The sequence below is a fragment of the Harpegnathos saltator genome, unplaced genomic scaffold (assembly GCF_003227715.2).
Source record: "Harpegnathos saltator strain DR-91 unplaced genomic scaffold, Hsal_v8.6 scaffold174, whole genome shotgun sequence".
NCBI lineage: Eukaryota > Metazoa > Arthropoda > Insecta > Hymenoptera > Formicidae > Harpegnathos > Harpegnathos saltator.
Window position 1 is genome coordinate 765,674 of NW_020229955.1, and position 16,827 is coordinate 782,500.

At 49.8% G+C, this 16,827-nt stretch overlaps 1 protein-coding gene across 1 annotated transcript in view; it reads left to right on the forward strand.

Moving 5' to 3' along the window:
* Actbeta (inhibin subunit beta) overlaps positions 1 to 14,488 on the forward strand; it is a 28,756-nt gene extending 14,268 nt beyond the window's left edge. The window contains exons 2-5 of the mRNA XM_025297342.1: positions 11,119 to 11,339; positions 11,820 to 12,048; positions 13,238 to 13,415; positions 13,690 to 14,488. Of these exons, the coding sequence (XP_025153127.1) occupies positions 11,119 to 11,339; positions 11,820 to 12,048; positions 13,238 to 13,415; positions 13,690 to 13,930 (869 nt within the window). The 3' untranslated portion in view covers positions 13,931 to 14,488. The remainder of the gene's footprint in view (positions 1 to 11,118; positions 11,340 to 11,819; positions 12,049 to 13,237; positions 13,416 to 13,689) is intronic.
* The last annotated feature ends 2,339 nt before the right edge of the window (positions 14,489 to 16,827 follow it).

Consider the following 16,827-nt stretch of genomic DNA (forward strand, 5'->3'; position numbering starts at 1 on the left):
CTCTTCTTTCTCTCTCTCTCTCTCTCTCTCTTTCTCTCTCTCTCTCTCTCTCTCTCTCTCTCTCTCTTTCTCTCTCTCTTTATGGGAAGTATCAGAATCGGAAGTTTTTGACGGTTTAGGATGGGATGAAACGATTCGGGATGGGATGGAGTGGGGCAGGGTCGAACTCATGGACGAACGAGCCGACGGATAGGACGGCTGGCGCCTGTAGTCAGATCGATGCACGTGGCTCCAGCTGGGCGCCGCTCTTCGTATATCTCCTACACCCCCTTTATTCCCTCTTGACTCTCCTCATCCTGGTACACTCTCTGCTTCAAGATAGAAAAGGGTAGGTTGCTTCCTCTCGTTCTCTCTTTCCCTTTCCCGCCCGCTCTTCTCTCTCTCTTTTTCTCTCTCTCTCTCTCTCTCTCTCTCTCTCTCTCTCTCTCTCTCTCTCTCTCTCTCTCTGTTGCTCACCTCTCGCCTCCACCACCCTCGTCTCTTCTTTCTTCCCTTTTCTTCCCCTTTCTTCCTTGCTTTCTAGCTCCGTGCATTTCCCTTCCATCCACGCTCCTCTCGTCCCTCCTCTCTCTCTCTCTCACTCTCTCTCTCTCTCTCTCTCTCTCTTTTCTCGTTCTCCGCCCTTCGCTTTTTCTCTCTTTGGCTCCCGCGACCTCTCTATCTATCTACGTATTCATCTCTCCCACTTTCCATCCACCCTACACCCCCCTCTCTCCCGCCTTTCTGCTCCGCGTGCTATTCGTCGTTGTATCTTTTTCTTGGCGTTGTCTTTAATTTCTCCGGTGCACGTTCGTCTAATGTAGTAGCCGGAGCCGCGGCACAATCGCGCGCAGCTCCGTTCGCGTAACGTGCACCATCATACAACTCATCGTTCCACTCCAGCTCCTCCATTCTCTCGCGTGCCAGCTCGCCCTTAATGCCCCGACGACGTTTCCCCGTTGCTAAATAAATCGGCCGATCTCGGGGTGAGCGCGACTCGCCTATCGCGAGACTTCTCGCGGTGCATCACGTCGCCGTACGACGATTTTTGGAATCACGATTCCAAATTCGGGTGACTTCCCCGCACACACACGCGCACCCGCACCTCCCATCCCCGTGCTCGTCACACATGGTTCTCTAAGACAATCGCTTTGCATAATAGCGCGCAGCGGACGCGAATCGCGCGTAGTCATGATCGTATAATTCGGCCGTGCGAAAAGTCTCAGAAACTCGGGCGCGGCGCGGCGCCGCGCCGCGCAGGGCTGAGATCGCGCAATTTCGAGAGCAGCGGGAACGATCGCAGCGGTCCGACCTTGTTCGAGCGTATCCACTCGCTCCTTTTCCCCCGCATCCACAACAGACAGCGTCGTCGGTGGTAATATCGTCGTCGATTCCCAGCTTAAGCTCTCTCCAGCAGCCACACCCAAAGTACCCCGGCACCGCCAGTGTGCCGCGGCGTATGATTTTTACTCGGCTTATTTCCGATAAGCGTTAACGAGTCGATCGATGACGAGCAGTCGATAGCGTGTAGTGGCGGCGGCGGCGGCATCGGACGTCACGTCGCGTACGCGCGACGACGGCGGCGGCGGCGATGGACGCGTGGACGCGCCGTCTGCGTGTATGATCGCGCGAATACGTCACACGTGCTTTAAACAGCGGTGGGTAGAGTTGCGCGAGCGACCACGTGGCGATAGATCTGGATCAGGGTTACCAACTGGCTATATCTGACCCTCTTATTTGACTGGTCGTCGTATTACGGTCAATCGCCTCGGCCCTACACGACACGATAGCGCGCGCGCGCTGCGCTTGTATACGTGGTACTATGTCTGGAACACGTCAGTAACATGTCGCGCTGTAATTAGATTCGCACTGGGGTTGCTCAGGTTGGATTTCTTATCTGGTGGCAATACCTGCTCTCCTCGTGTGTGCATACGCGCCGCTTGCGCGCGCGCGCGCGCGCGCGCGTGTATACAGCTACGCGCGGTATAGTTTTAAACGTTTTATCGACGAACGACCGCGTGCTGCACCGGGTGTTTTTCTTCGTCATCGCGCAGCGGCGACGCGTACGTGACGAGAGTTCGATCGGGCCCTCCTTTTGCACTTCGCTCTCTCTCTCTCTCTCTCTCTCTCTCTCTCCCTCTCTCCCTCTCTCCCTCTCTCTCTCTCTCCCTCTCTCTCTCTGTCGTCGGCGGTAATCATGTGGGCCGAGGGGCTTGGTGCGGTTCGTTCATGAGGTTTCATGCTGAGTCTCGCTGTATATATATGTAGGGGTAGCGGCCGAGACGAGGACCAAGGCGATCCTGAAGAAACGCTCGCGATCTCGGTCGACGGTCCCATTCGGGATCGGATGGGAAAATTGCCCGAATTTTTTGCCGAATTTTTGCGAGAATAAAGATTTCTTTTCTCTTTTTTCTTTAGGGGGGGGGATGAATTGTACGATTATAGCGGCCAGCATCCAGCGCGACGGCTCTCTTATTGGCTCATCACTCTTAATTTCGGCTCAACGTTTCGCAAGTGCCTTCGGTATCTTTCATCATTCATATCTCTTTGTAGAGACAAGCGAGATCTCGTGTCGGCGTCGTGCGCTGTCCGCCCGCCCGCCCGCCCGCCTGCCCGCCCGCCGTGCCGTGCCCTCCGACGCATGCCCGAGTGTGTCCAAGTAGCCGAGGCACATCGCGAAATCTCACGAACTTCCGGCTTTCCGCCCTAGTAATCACTCTTCTGCGCGGCACCCTAACTGCGAAAACTTCCTTCCGTTCCGCGTGACTTCACCCGGACACGGAATTATACCCCGCCTTAAACGCACCCCGCCGCTTCGAGCGATACTTAAAAATCGCACTCTCCTCGCCTCTTCATCAATCTCGAGCCGCAATCTCTTCTCTTCCTCTTGTACCTCCCACACCCACTTGTCTCGTTTGTTCTCGTCCCTGCTAACAATTGTAATCCGCGTCGTTTTCCTCCGTACTCCTCCCCCCCCTCTCTCTCTCTCTCTCTCTCTCTCTCTGTCTCTCTCTCTCTCTCTCTCTTCCTCCAGTCTTGCGCACATCTCTTATCTCAGGCCAAACCTCTACTTCCTTCCGTACTGATCTAATCTAATGCACTTTACTGGTCCACGCGAATTCGTTTTCCCCATCCCGATGACCTGCTCGACCTGTCCGTTCAATCGCGAGATCACTTTCGACACACACCCGCGAGTTACGCGTTTATTCCAAGTACGATGAAAGCCCTTTAACCGATGGCTCTCTTTCCGTCTGTCTCTCTCTCTCTCTCTCTCTCTCTCTCTCTCTCTCTCTCTCTCTCTCTCTGTCCCTCGTTAACGAGATCCGAGCGATCGAACCCGATCGGACAACGTTCGCTTTCGCTGCCGTACATACATCACTCGTAGCTCTGCGATTGATATCTGAATTAAAATTCGATCCGTTGGTTGAAGTATCTCTATTGAAGGATTCGCACGAAGCGCACCTCTCTCTCTCTCTCTCTCTCTCTCTCTCTCTCTCTCTCTCTGTCTCTCTCTCCGTTCAACTCTCTCATTCGCATCTTGAACCTTAAAAGTCTCCGCACCGGTGGTTCTCTGCAGCGCGTGCAGCACTGTTGCGACAATCGGCCGAAAAGAGGAGGGTGTACTTTTCCAGGGTGTTTCTCTCTTTTATGTGAACGAACGTTCTCACTCGTTCGCAATGAATTTGTCATCGGTTTTGACGAAATCCAAATTCCGATGTTAATTTCCGATCGTACGCGATCGATACGCGGCAAGCAGGACGCTCGTTCGCGGCGTAATCCCAAACATGTACAGAGGCGAGCGATATGGTCGCGCTTCCGCGCGACGCTGGGACACACCACGACCTCGACGATATTACAGCGATCCTCGATTCTCGATTTCCGACGGCGGCGAATCTATCGTTTGATCGAAATTCGCGAAAGAGGAGAAAGTCCTCGTCGAAGGCTCGTCGCCGTTATCTCCGAGCGAGCGCGCCGTCGTCTCCTCCGTATTGCTGTCTGGGCTTCAAGTCGCCTCAGCAGTTTTTGCGGGACCGTCTCATTTGGGAAACGGCGAAATAGGGCTTGCTCGGCGGTGCTACTTCATTTATTCGTCCGTCGTGATCCTCGCAACGACGCCGCTTCATAGAGAGCGGGATACGCGAGATCTCCCCCCGTCTCTCCTCTCACCCTCTCTCTCTCTCTCTCTCTCTCTCTCTCTCTCTCTCGATACATCGGGACGGCCGCGAATTGTCCTAGAAATCGCTGCTTTCTCTCCTATTTCCCCCGCCTCCCGAAGCGGGGAGCCTCCCTGTGTTTACCCCCTATAAGGTTCGCCCCTATCACCACGATCTCTCCGACCGTCGTCGCGGCTCCAAGGACGGAGAGCGAAATCTCGTCCGTCGGCGAGTTGTCAGTGACAAAGTATGGACCCGCTGCCGCTTACATTCGACCGGATCCTCCGGATAGTCTGCGTTGCCGCCCTTTTCTCCCGATTTTTCTCCCGCAAGAATTATAGTCTCCGGCGCTTCGTCGGGAATCTACTCGCCGCCACGCGCGTCGACGACGGTAACAAACCGCCCTTGGTATCGCGCCCGTGTATCGTCGAGATGGAAACTCCCGCGAGGTGGGGGCAGGGAGAGTGCTGGATAATCATCTTCGAGAGTCGAATCGGAGGGACGAGGGAGCACGAGTCGCGCGATGACTTTTCCGCCGAACTGCGCCCTCAGCGCGGCAAACGACATGTTTACACGGCGGATCTGACACGGATCTTGCTTTTTTAAGCATCCCGAAGGTACACGCGAGAGACGTACGCGCGGTGCGCGTTGCGAGGGCTAAAAGGAATCCGATGTTCGAGACGCGACGAGACTTCCCTCAGCGATGACCCTCCCTCCGCGCGTGAACCCTACGTCGCTGCAAATGGACACCTTGGCGAGACTTGGAGGAGACTTCCTCTCCGTCCTCTCCGTGCGTTCTGACGCGCGTTCTGATTTACTCGAGACCGTCTCGCCGTCGACGGAGGTCGCACTGATCCCGATTACTCGCAGTCGAGATTTTACAGTGAAGGAAAAGTACTTCCTCCGGGGGGGGGGGGAGGGACATTTAACATCGGACGTTTAACATTGTTTCCGGGACGGCCCGCGTCTTCTCAGCTCGGAAAATCGACCATCCGAAGAAAGAAAGAAAGAAAAAGAAAAAAAAAAAAGAAAGAGAGCGGATTACCATTATTATTATTATCAATCACTTTTTCGCTCCCCATCTCACCCTCTCATACATTCCGAGAGATTTATTCATCCTCTGTGTGACGATGAATTCAGCGCGTGTATACGTGCATTTAATTTCTATGAAACGCGCCTTTCGAATTCGCGATATGTATATTTGAGTAAGGGCGTTTTCGGGACGGTATATTCTCAATTGTCTCCTCGCGCGCGCCCCTGGTGATTGCGGCGGGGTGGGGGGGGGAGGCGGGGGGTGGTCGAGCGGAAGGACGTCGGGGCGATATTTCAACGTCTCCTCCAGACGAATCTAGGAATCCGCGATTCTACAACCGTATTTCCAAGGTCTGTACCTCGCGAAAAAGTTCCGGCCTCTCTTCCTCCCTCCCTCCGTCCCTCCCATCCTGCCTTTTCGTCCCTTTCCTCCTAGTTACTTTCTTTTTTCTCCTTTCCTTTTTTCTCAAACCGCACTACCTTCGCTGGAAAAAGCTTTCTATTAAATTAGAGAACGAGGAGTCGGTGCCGCGGACGGAGGGGGGAGAGGTCGAGGCAGAAGGATAGGGAAGGGGTGGTTTCTTAACCCCCGCGCTCGACGACGGCGACGACGACGACGACGACGACGACGACGACGACGACGACAACGACAACGACGCACGGTTCCTGTAGAAAGTGGCGGCGGAAAATTTCGAAGTAGGACGACGCGAGTTATCTCGCGGCGGGTATCTGTCTTTGACGCAAGGTCACGAGGAGCTTGCCAATCATCCTCGAAGCCAAGTGAAACATGCTCGTGGCAGCCGCGCGGTCGGATATATTTGGCCGAATCTCTAAAATTTCGCGGAGGGACCGGCTCTCTCTCTCTCTCTCTCTCTCTCTCGAAAACAATACAAACGGTCCGCTCGCACGGGCCGTGTTCTTCTCGAAGTATCGTTGTTTTCAACGATGTAACACGTCACACGCGACACCGCGTTGTTCCTCGCGCGCATGTTTACACACGTTTACACACGCATTCGCAGCATACTTCAATTAGCCACCTTGATTCCGCGGAAGTTTCCTCCGAGGCTTTCGTGGAAAATGGATTTTTCCCCGGGAACGAGTGACTCGGCTCTCTTGCCGGATTTCTTAACATAATCCTCCTCCGCGTCCCGGAATCGCGATCGCGATAAAGCAAAGGTCTCGAGAGACTTTTCGGCTTTTTCACCCCACCTTCTCCCGTCCACCGTGTGCCGTGCCGCCCGGTTTCTTTTCTTTCCCGCGTCTTTTTTAACCGCGCGTTTTTAGCGCCCTTCGCGCTAGAATCGCGCTCTCCTCGAGGACACGATAGGCGCGACGAAGGCACCTATAACACTCGAACCTTGGCCATGCTAATAGGGTAGATTCGCTCGATAGCGTTCGCCCGCTCGCTGCAACTCGCAGCCGCGCGCATTACGTGATCGGGGGGTACCATCGATACCGTGATACATAGTACGGAAGCACCGCCGCTGGCGAATTATTTCGTTTCCCCGGAATCGTTTACCGTTTCACAATTGGCGGCGACAATCGATCCTCTCGACAGCCACGCTCTCGTTCGAACAGCTGATCCCGCCCGTCTGTACGAAAGCGGATCACCTGTGTGTGTAGGGTAGGGCCAGGTAGGGTGGTTTTACCTGGTAGATCGCTAGAGAAATATCGCTGCTGACAGAATTGTAACGTTAATCGCGTATTGTCAAATCTTCCAATTCAATCCGTGTGTGCGATGCGTCGACGATGATATCCGAAGGAACTCGTCTCGTGGTGAAATATTGCGAGGCACAACACGAGGCTAAGATCAGATCTTTCTGCGGGAGATTCAAGGTGAAATTATGTCCGAGACATTCCGCCGGGAACATGTGAGCTTGCTCGATGACGCGACATTTCCCGAGAGCGTTCAATGTTACGCACATGCAAAAACTCGCCACATGGTGGTTGAACCTCGCTTCGTGTCTCGTCGAGTCGGAGTAATATTCGCCGCCGTCGTCGTCGTCGTCGTCGTCGTCGTCGTCGTCGTCGTCGTCGTCGTCGTCGCCGTGGAAAAAGTCCCATCGTTCCTGTACGATGAGAAAAGAGAGAAAACGGGGTGCAGATCCGGCGGTGTCGCATTGCGGCGCAGGGGGCAAAAGTATCACCCGATGTACCGACCTCGAAAAGTACGACAGACGACGCACTCGAAACTCGAGCGAGGCCGTTAGAAAATCGAACGACGCCCCTGTAGAACATCGCGACCCGGAGGGAGAGGGAGAGGGAGTCCGAGAGAGAGAGAGAGAGAGAGAGAGAGAGAGAGAGAGAGAGAGAGAGAGAGAGAGACATGGTAGAACGAGAGGGTGCAGAAGATTGTACATACGAAACTGTTCATGCAGCGAGAGGCGGAGTGAATTATATCGATGTCAAGCCCCGAAGATAAGTGGCTGAGCGCCATAAGTGTCCTGTCCGGCCGAAAATTTCTAACGTTTCGCTTTAAGCCGGACAAACGTGCCGTTGGAAATGCTACCCTCCTTGGTTGACAAGACTTGACTTGGACACTTGCATCGTGGATTAAACGTACGTGGCGTGCGATCGCCTGTGTGTGTGAGAGAGAGAGAGAGAGAGAGAGAGAGAGAGAGAGACGCGCAATGTGAGAGGTGAACTCCCTGGGGATTGCCGTTAAGGATTGCGTAATTTCGGCGATTATGCGATAAGATGCGATAACGAAGCGATTTGGCTGCTTCGGAGAGTCGCCGCTGCGACAACGTTTGTCTTTAATGTTAACTCGTTGCGTTAAATCATTGTTTCTCTCCCTCCCTCTCTCTCTCTCTCTCTCTCTCTCTCTCTCTCTCTCTCGACGCCCGGATATCTGAGCAATCAGAGAGGATAACGAGCGGACGTCTAGCACATCCCCCGTGTGCAAAGGAGAAATGCCAGTATGGAAAGCCAAGGCGTAATTTCGGCGTCTTGTCAGCCGCGATTGCGCTACAAGTATTCCGCCACTAAAAATTCGTATTATTCTTGTTGTCGATCACGTGCCAAGGACGCGGAGCGTTCTGGAGCCGCGTTTTATATCGCGCTTTTTCCGCGCCGTGCCCGCATACCCTCTTCGGTCCTCTCGTGCTAAATCACGAGACGAAGACGTTGCATTGTACCGCCGGTTAAGCAAGCTCGCAGCTCGCGAGTAAAACGCGAGTTAGTTAGTGACGCTGATAAACATCATCGTCCGATCGCTTATCGAACGTCAGGCCTTGCAATTGCCAAATTTACGACAATCACCGTATTGTGTGCGCAATCTCGCGTACGATAACGATTGGTATTCGAGTATTCAGCAGCAAATAAAATTTTAATTCAATGCGAGAGCACATGAAATCTTACCTTTCTTTTACCTTTTTTACTTCAAAATAAATTTAAAAAAATTTTAAATAAATTAAAAAAGAAAATAAAAAAAAAGTAAATTAAAAAAGACGAAACTGAAAGGACTAAATTAGATTGGATACGTTAAAATCGTGCGTCTAGATCGGTCAATCTGACTGGACTCGCGGCCAATTCTCGACGACGAATATCGTCGAGTGTCAATCGTTATTGTGTCACGCACGTCCAGATCCTGTTTATGACGGGCTTGTTCGATCATTAAGAATTTACAGCGCGTCGTGCACCGGCATCCGCGCCGCGTTCTCGGTTCTCTATATCGTCGCTGGGAGGAGAATCGAGTCGCGTACGCTCGGGCGTGGTGCCTTCGCGAAAGACGGAAGCGTTACGATCATTGACATTGTTCCACTGCTCTCCCACTGACTTCCGTCCTCGCGTTATCCCCGTGGAATCGATCGAAATCACCCCCTTATCCTCCTGCTTCTCCTCCTCCTCCTCCTCCTCCTCTTCCTCTCGGATAGCGCGTCCGCGACGTTGTAATTTTTCTCGCGTCTCGCGTTTTATCGCGGCGCTCTGTCCCTGAGAATTTTGGATTCCATCGCGTCTTTTATCGCGCTCTTCAAACGAGAGATCAGCGGAATTAGATTTCTGCGTAATCTCGCGCTCGCCTTTTTATTTTCGGCATAATTTCGCCTTTCCTTTTTGCCTCGCCTTTATTTCGGGATCGATTTCCGCGATTGTACATGCTTCTACCACCGGAAGGAATTTCTCGCTCTTCCGCAACCGGTACATGTGTGTGTATGTAAACATGTGTACTTGGTTAAATTATCCCCAAATTAGAGAGGGCCGAACCCGGCCTTCACACAAAAGTACAATACACTGGTCATACACTTTTATCTTATCTGTCTTCTTTACCTATCTTCTTTCTTATATATATGTGTATATATATATATATATATATATATATATCTCATCTACCTACAACAATAAAATCTTTTTTATCCATCTTGCAATGATAACATAGTCTTTGAAAGATGTTGAGACGCGAACATCGCGATGTCCACGTGAGAATCATCGCGGCTTATCGCGAAGCTGCCGCGAGGCAGCTTCTGGCGAGTCCCTGCAAGCTGTCATCGTGAAAACTCGCCGAGTATGACAAGTGTCGGTGTCATCGCGAGTCATCTTGCCTCGCGTCGATGGCCGACCGATGGGGACGACGTGCAACGACATAATCGTGCAACGACATCAAACGCTACAGCGCGCGCAGCGGCGTGGCTAGTTGACTGCGGAGAGAGAATGTAGATGTGGAGATGGGTGGCGGCGGTGGTAGCGACGTTGGTGGCGGGGCGACGGTGGCGGCGGCGGCGGCGGTGGCGGCGGCGGCGGCGGCTGGTTACGGCGGAGGGGTGTGCGGTGAAAGGCAGAAGGCAGACGGGCGGCAGACACCCTGTGCTTATCCCCACCTCGCACCACCTCGGTCCGTGACTCACCAAACCGTTAAAGGATGAAGCCGCCCTGCTTTCACTCTACGCGCGCTATACACACATACATGCACGCGCACAGACGCACGCAGGTGCACATGTACGGTACCCTGTGTGGAGATAGAGAAAAGGGCGAGAGAGCGAGAGAGAGAGAGAGAGAGAGAGAGAGAGAGAGAGAGAGAGCGCGAGATGCGGGGGACGGTGCTTTCGAGTAAACGAGCGTTGAACGTCGCGCGTACACGTGTCTGTGTGCACCCTTATGTACAGGGTGGCTGCGAAATGCAGCGAGCTCGACCTGCCGATTTTTCGCCAGCGGCAATTTTGCATTCCGTGCAGGCTTCCTCTCGATTGGAGAGCGCAGATGTCAGGGCTTTTCGGTCGACGACGAGCGATCGAAACACGAAACATTCTTCCGATGATCCTGCTTGTCCTGGAAATGGACAGCCTTCGGGGCGCGATCGGATCAGAGTAAGGGAGGGGCCGTAACTGTATTCATTTACGCTCAATCTGGTCTTCATTCGTTCGAGAGTGTAATTCAGGATTGCGCGATTGCTGGGATCAAGCGTGATCGCTTGATATTCGTCGTTGAGGTTCCGTCGTCTTGAAAATTGAAGTCGCTTACTTCAGGGCACACTGTATACGAAGTCCGCCCGCGTACTTTCTAGCACAGACAGAGCAGACAGCAAAAAGGGACAAAACGAACGGAGTCTGGAACGCCCGGAAAAATCTACCCTGTCCATGCGCGGTCGCGACATTTTTATCGTGAACACGCCGGAAATTAACAGTTACATACGTTGCGCGCGCGTACGTTGAGACACAGAGGGACACCACGTGTTCCCCCTCTCCGACGTGACATTTGTTTAAATATAAATTTGAATTTATGAAACGTTCACAATTTTGTCTTATTCGCGCGAAACTTGCCGAAGATGCAAAAGTGTTCGTCACTTTTCGTTTGATTTAATCCTCGCGACGCTACAGATTTGCAAACGCGAGGACGAGATAATCGATGTGAAGTTTCGTGTCGTCGGTCGGACGATCGATTGAACCGAAAAATCTGACAGTTTTCCTTCTTCTAACTAAGTATGCACGTACTACTAAGTATTGCGCTTGTGTTTCAGGGCACACGTTGAACGGCCAGCCATTGCTGGAATTCCCGATGTCGAGCGGTGGACCGGCATTGGAACCCCTGAGAATCAAAAGGGCCACCCTCTGGGCGAGAGTGGAGCTCAAGCACGCCCATCACTATCAGCATCATCGTCACAGCCAGATCAACCAAAGGAACATCACCCTCTGGGTGTTCAGAGTGCACTGCGGTAACACGACGCATCTCCGGGGCAAGGTAATCCGTCCGACAATCGATAATTCTGCGCGACTTTTCGATTGGACTCAATGCATCGCGCTTCGTCGAGTCGCGTGATCTTAAACTCGATTGATTAATCGCCCTTGGTTCGCGACAAGTAGTTGAGTGAAAAACAATCATCTCGCGATCCTCGCCGCAGTTGTTGAATTCATTACTGCAGGGGAGGTACTGCTTCAAAATTTTCACCTGTCTTCCAATCGTTCATTATTCTTCCTTCGCACCAACGAGTGAATTCGAAATCAGACGCAACGCGCGGTATTCGCAGATAAAAAGATGGATGAACAAAAGGGAGAAGAAAGGAGAGGTTATGAGAGAGGGAGAGAGGGAGAGAGAGAGAGAGAGAGAGAGAGAGAGAGAGGTGTATTGGGTGTCTAGTTCTAGTCATCAGTTCTCTCAGCGCTTGCGGTAAATCCTGCTCGAGATGAGTGATTGGAATGTTGATTGAACTCTGTTTGGCAGGAGCTCGGGCAACACCTGGAAATGGTGACATCTCTCGTGGTGAACGTCGGCCAGCTCGGCTGGCAGAAATTCGACGTGACGAGGGTCGTGAGCAGTTGGTACACGGCGAGTTACTCGAAAGATAAGCTGACGCTGCTCGTCGACTGCAGCGGGTGCGGCTCGCACGTCCACGTATCGACCTTCGACGAGCACACGCGGCACATGATCGAGTCGTCCTTAAATCCAAAAGGTAAAAGACCTTTTGGAAACACTGATCAGAGTGCTTAACAGACGCACTCGCGCTCGAAGTCTAATCTGCTGCGTACTCGCTCAACCTTTTCACCGCTTGTTAATTAACTTCCCTTGAGAAAATTATTAAAATATTTGGTAGTCCTACGTTTTTCGGCTCGCTGCTTACGAATCTAAAGACAGATTTGCAAAATTCAAAATGGCGGACTCAATATGGCGATCATGATGTACAAGATTAATGAAAATTCCAATTATTATTGATGGTGTATATGGGTTTCTCGGGTCGCTGATTACGAATCTGAAGTCGGATTTGCAAAATTCCAAATGGCGGGCCCAATATGGCGACCATAATGTACGAAATTCCGATATAAAAGTTCCGATTATTATTGATGATACATGGGTTTTTCCCGAGTCGCTCATTACGAATCTTTTGAGTAAAATAATATTGATAGTATGGACAAGATGGAGATGACAGAATGAAAGAACTAGGAAAATAGAGCTAAAAAGTGGGAAAAAATCAAATTTCGGCCGTTTTGTAGAAATATTTGTTTATAAAAAAAATCTATCCTGCAAAAAAACTATTGAAAAAAATATATGTTCTTGTACAACATCAGAAAAATATTAGGTTTAGGATTAAACTCTCGATTCTTCCCTGAAAGAAGCATATTTCTTCAACTTTGATTTGCGATAAATAATCACAAATGAATAATTGAGTATAAAAACCTACCGGAGTGTGTTGAACAACTATTCGGTTATCTGGAAAACCTTAAATTCCCGATTAGTTCTTCAAAATCATGTGATTTACAAGGCAAAATTGAATCAAGAAGAGGTAGGAAGTATATACTTCCCCAGCAACAGTGAAAGGATTAAGCGATCGATTTGCAAGTCGAAGACCGAAGCAACGTTCTGTCAGACTTGCGTGAAAATGTCTTGCGATTGAGATCTCGATCATATCAGGGGCTGTTTAGGCTGTTTAGGCAATTTCTCGACCGAACGAATGAAAGAGCTTCGATCGGCTGCGTCGTCAGTAAGAATTTATAGTCCGACGTGACCGATCGAACGAGTGAAATCGCACGAAATTGTCGTTTGCATGAGAAACTCGACAATTTGTAGCTGTCCGCGCCGCCGTTGCGATACTTTGCGATCTTGCGATTCGCCGAGGTAACAGGAATGTGTCTCGTTTCACACAGGCGATCACGATCCGGACAGGCCGTTTTTGGTGGTGCGTACAGATCCGGCGGCTGCGAAGCGCGTGAGGAGACGAGCGATCGAGTGCAACGGCGCGATCAAGGGCCAATGCTGCAAGCAGAGGTTCTACGTGAGCTTCTCTCAGCTGGGATGGGACGATTGGATAATCGCTCCTCAAGGGTAAATCGCCGCAGCAGCCTACGATTCAATTTGCACAAAGATTTATATATAATAATGTCTCTGTAATAAAATATAATTTAATACGAGATAAAATGTCTCTGTCGTACAATCGTAACGTAGTTGCGCGGTGGTGTGTCGTACTCGAGTACTGTGGGAAAATGTAAATTCCTCTCTCCGAGGATGGGGGAAGTGGCTGAGCTATTTCGCATTGGCAATTGTCAAAAATGCCGCTTCTCGCTTCTCGCTAATCGTCGCGATTCTCTCTTCTCGACAGATACTACGCCAATTACTGCAGGGGTGACTGCGCGGCCGGTCACAGGACGCCGGACACGTTTCTCAACTATTACACCCACGTGATCGAGGAGTACCGGAAGATGGATCGGCTAGCTGGTATGCAACCGTGCTGCGCGCCTCTCAAGTTCTCGCCGATGTCGCTCATTTACTACGGCCCAGACTCGAACATCATCAAGAGGGACCTGCCGAAGATGGTGGTGGACGAGTGCGGCTGTCCCTAGGCGCACTCGGCCAGGAGGACAGGACGTGGAGGACGATCGGAGAGCGAGAATGCGTTCCGCTTCGCGACCAAGTGGAAGTAACAATCGCGAAAGCTTGCCGCGAGGAAGTGGCAACCGCCGCAACCGTCGGGCCCGGTCCGGCGAATCGGTCCACAAACCGTCCGAATTCTGCGATCTGGTGAGGCTCGTCTCGCGCGAAACGGAGAAAGCGGCGGCGTGCCGGAAACCGAACGAACGCGGGGTGGTTGATACCTGCCCCGAGGACGACCGCCCGAGGGTAAACCGGTAATCGCGCGAGGGTGCTTGGTAATACCGCTTAAACAAATTACTCGCCATCGGCCGACGATCGTGATCGCGCACTACGCTGCGATCCGCGCGGTCGGCGATAGTCCCCGATCGGGGAGAAATTAGAAATCGGATTAGACTGTCGAATTGGCCTTTCTAAGGTAGAACAGTCGAGTACGCGTAGAATAGAGAAAAAGAGACCACACTCTGGTCGTAATTTGTAAAAAGAGATTAAAAAGAGAGATATGGCGTCTCGGTTTCAAAGCGTCGTTTACGTGATATATATATATATATATATATATATATATATATATTTATCTATATATATATTTATCTATATCCGATTTATTTATACGCGATTGTAATAGGAGAAAGAGACGAAAGAAGTCAAAGTCGATATACTTACCCAAGAGCTTAGTCTTTCTTTATTAGTTGCGTGAGGAAGAAAGAAAGAGAGAGAGAGAGAGAGAGAGAGAGAGAGAGAGAGAGAGAATGAGAGAATGAATGAATGAGCGAACACGAGGGAGAGACAGAGAGACAGAGAGAGAGGAAGAGAGAGAGAGAGAGAGAGAGAGAGAGGGAGAGAGTGCGAAGAGCTTAACGATTGAAAGTAAAAAAAACGTGACTTTTACGATTGTAACATGTATATAACATATATTACAGATATTATATGTATACATACTCGGACGCGTATATAAATACACACGACGTGATTCAACCGAAGTATATAAAAATATTCGCGCACGGGCGCGTTAAAGGTTTAAGTATAAAAACGATAAAAACTCAATCTAATTGCCTTGTTTTTTATGCAGAACTTATGAAAGTATCGAAAGTAACGGTTTAAAAAGTAATAAAAATGCTATTTAAAGAATTTAAAAAATATATATATAAATATATTATAAATATGATACATACATACGCACGCACACACACACACACACACACACACACATATACACATATGCATAAATATACAAACAAACAAACAAACAGACAGACAGACAGACAGACAGACAGACAGACAGACAGACAGACAGACAGACAGACAGACAGACAGTCAGCCAGCCAGCAGGCAGCACACACGGACGCGTGCACATAATTTATACATACACCAACACACTTATACTTACGCAAACACGTGCAAATCCGCTATGTCGGGGCCGAGGATAGAATTTTGGGAACGAAACAGGCGGGATTGAAAGTACCCAAAAGTTCAAAAAAGGCTAAAAGACAAATTATTATTATTATTATTATTATTACTATTATTATTATTATCAATTAAACTTAAACAGTTGGCCAAGACTACAGTTGGGGTATTGCGAGCGTGCGTATATTTCGAGGACTTTTACAAACAAACACCGATATATAATTCGATAATCCGCAAAACTCAAGAATAAATACGAAAAAAAAGAAATATATATATATATATATTACGATACACACGAGAAAAAAGATAAAGAAGCAAAGCTACACACTCTCACATACATTGGATCTTTATCGTAACGTTAAGGGGGCATTCCGCAGTTTCCTTAATTCAGATATAAAAAAAGGCAAAACAAGCGAAATTGTACTTTAGCGTTGATGCAACTCGCCAGGGTCCGTCGAAACGAATGCGAATCGAAGGACGTTTCTAAAGGCGAAATTGTTGAAAGTAGCAGATATGCTGGAAGAGAAGACGCGAGAGTGTGCGAAGCATCACGATCAGCGAAATAACGAACAATAATGCGACAATAAACGAGAGACGAAGGACCTGAGGAAAAATTTCAATAAGAAAGTAAAAAAAGAAGGAGCGCCTCTCCATCACGGGGATAATAATTTTCGAATGGTAGCGCACACTCTTTCTTTCTCAAGAAACTTCGTTAATTGCTAATCTCGACGAGATTGTACGTCCGGGTCGTAATTTATTGTTCCAAAGCGGCGCGCGTGTGATTTTAAGCAAAAAGGGGAATAAGAGAGAAGGAGCTCGGGAAAGATATAAATGGGAAGATATAAATGAAATTTTTGTGGGACAGTCACGTTCGATAGTTCGACCCACGCAGCCTTACTAGGCCTTATTAAGTCGTATCGTCATACTATTACTAAATTATTATCAAAGTAACGATAAAGCTTAAGTAACGGTAATCAAATAGCAGTTGGAGGTGTAATGACGAGAATGGGCAGAAGAGGCTAAAGGCCTTGATCTTGTTTATTCGATCCATCGATGAAGAGTGAAACATGATAGAAACGAGAGAGTAGCGTAATTAACGGGTTGTGGGAGAAATCGATAATACGAGACGGGAAAGGATACAGGCGTACGATCCGCACGAAAGGAAGCATTCGAAACTAAGAAAAAAAAAAAATTAGAATCAAGTTGCCGAATTGTCCATTTCTTCGGTACGATTTTGACTGATCTTTTCTTTTTTCTTCAAAGTACTAGAGTGCGAATGCGTGTGCATGTTGCTACCACGGGAGTACGAGAAAATGTTGAAGAAAGTGTGAGAGAGAGAGAGTGAGAGAGAGAGAGAGAGAGAGAGAGAGAGAGAGAGAGAGAGAAAGAAAGATAAAATGAGTGAGTGAGAGAGAGAGCAAGAGAGAGAGAGAGAGAGAGAGAGAGAGAGAGAGAATTCTAAATA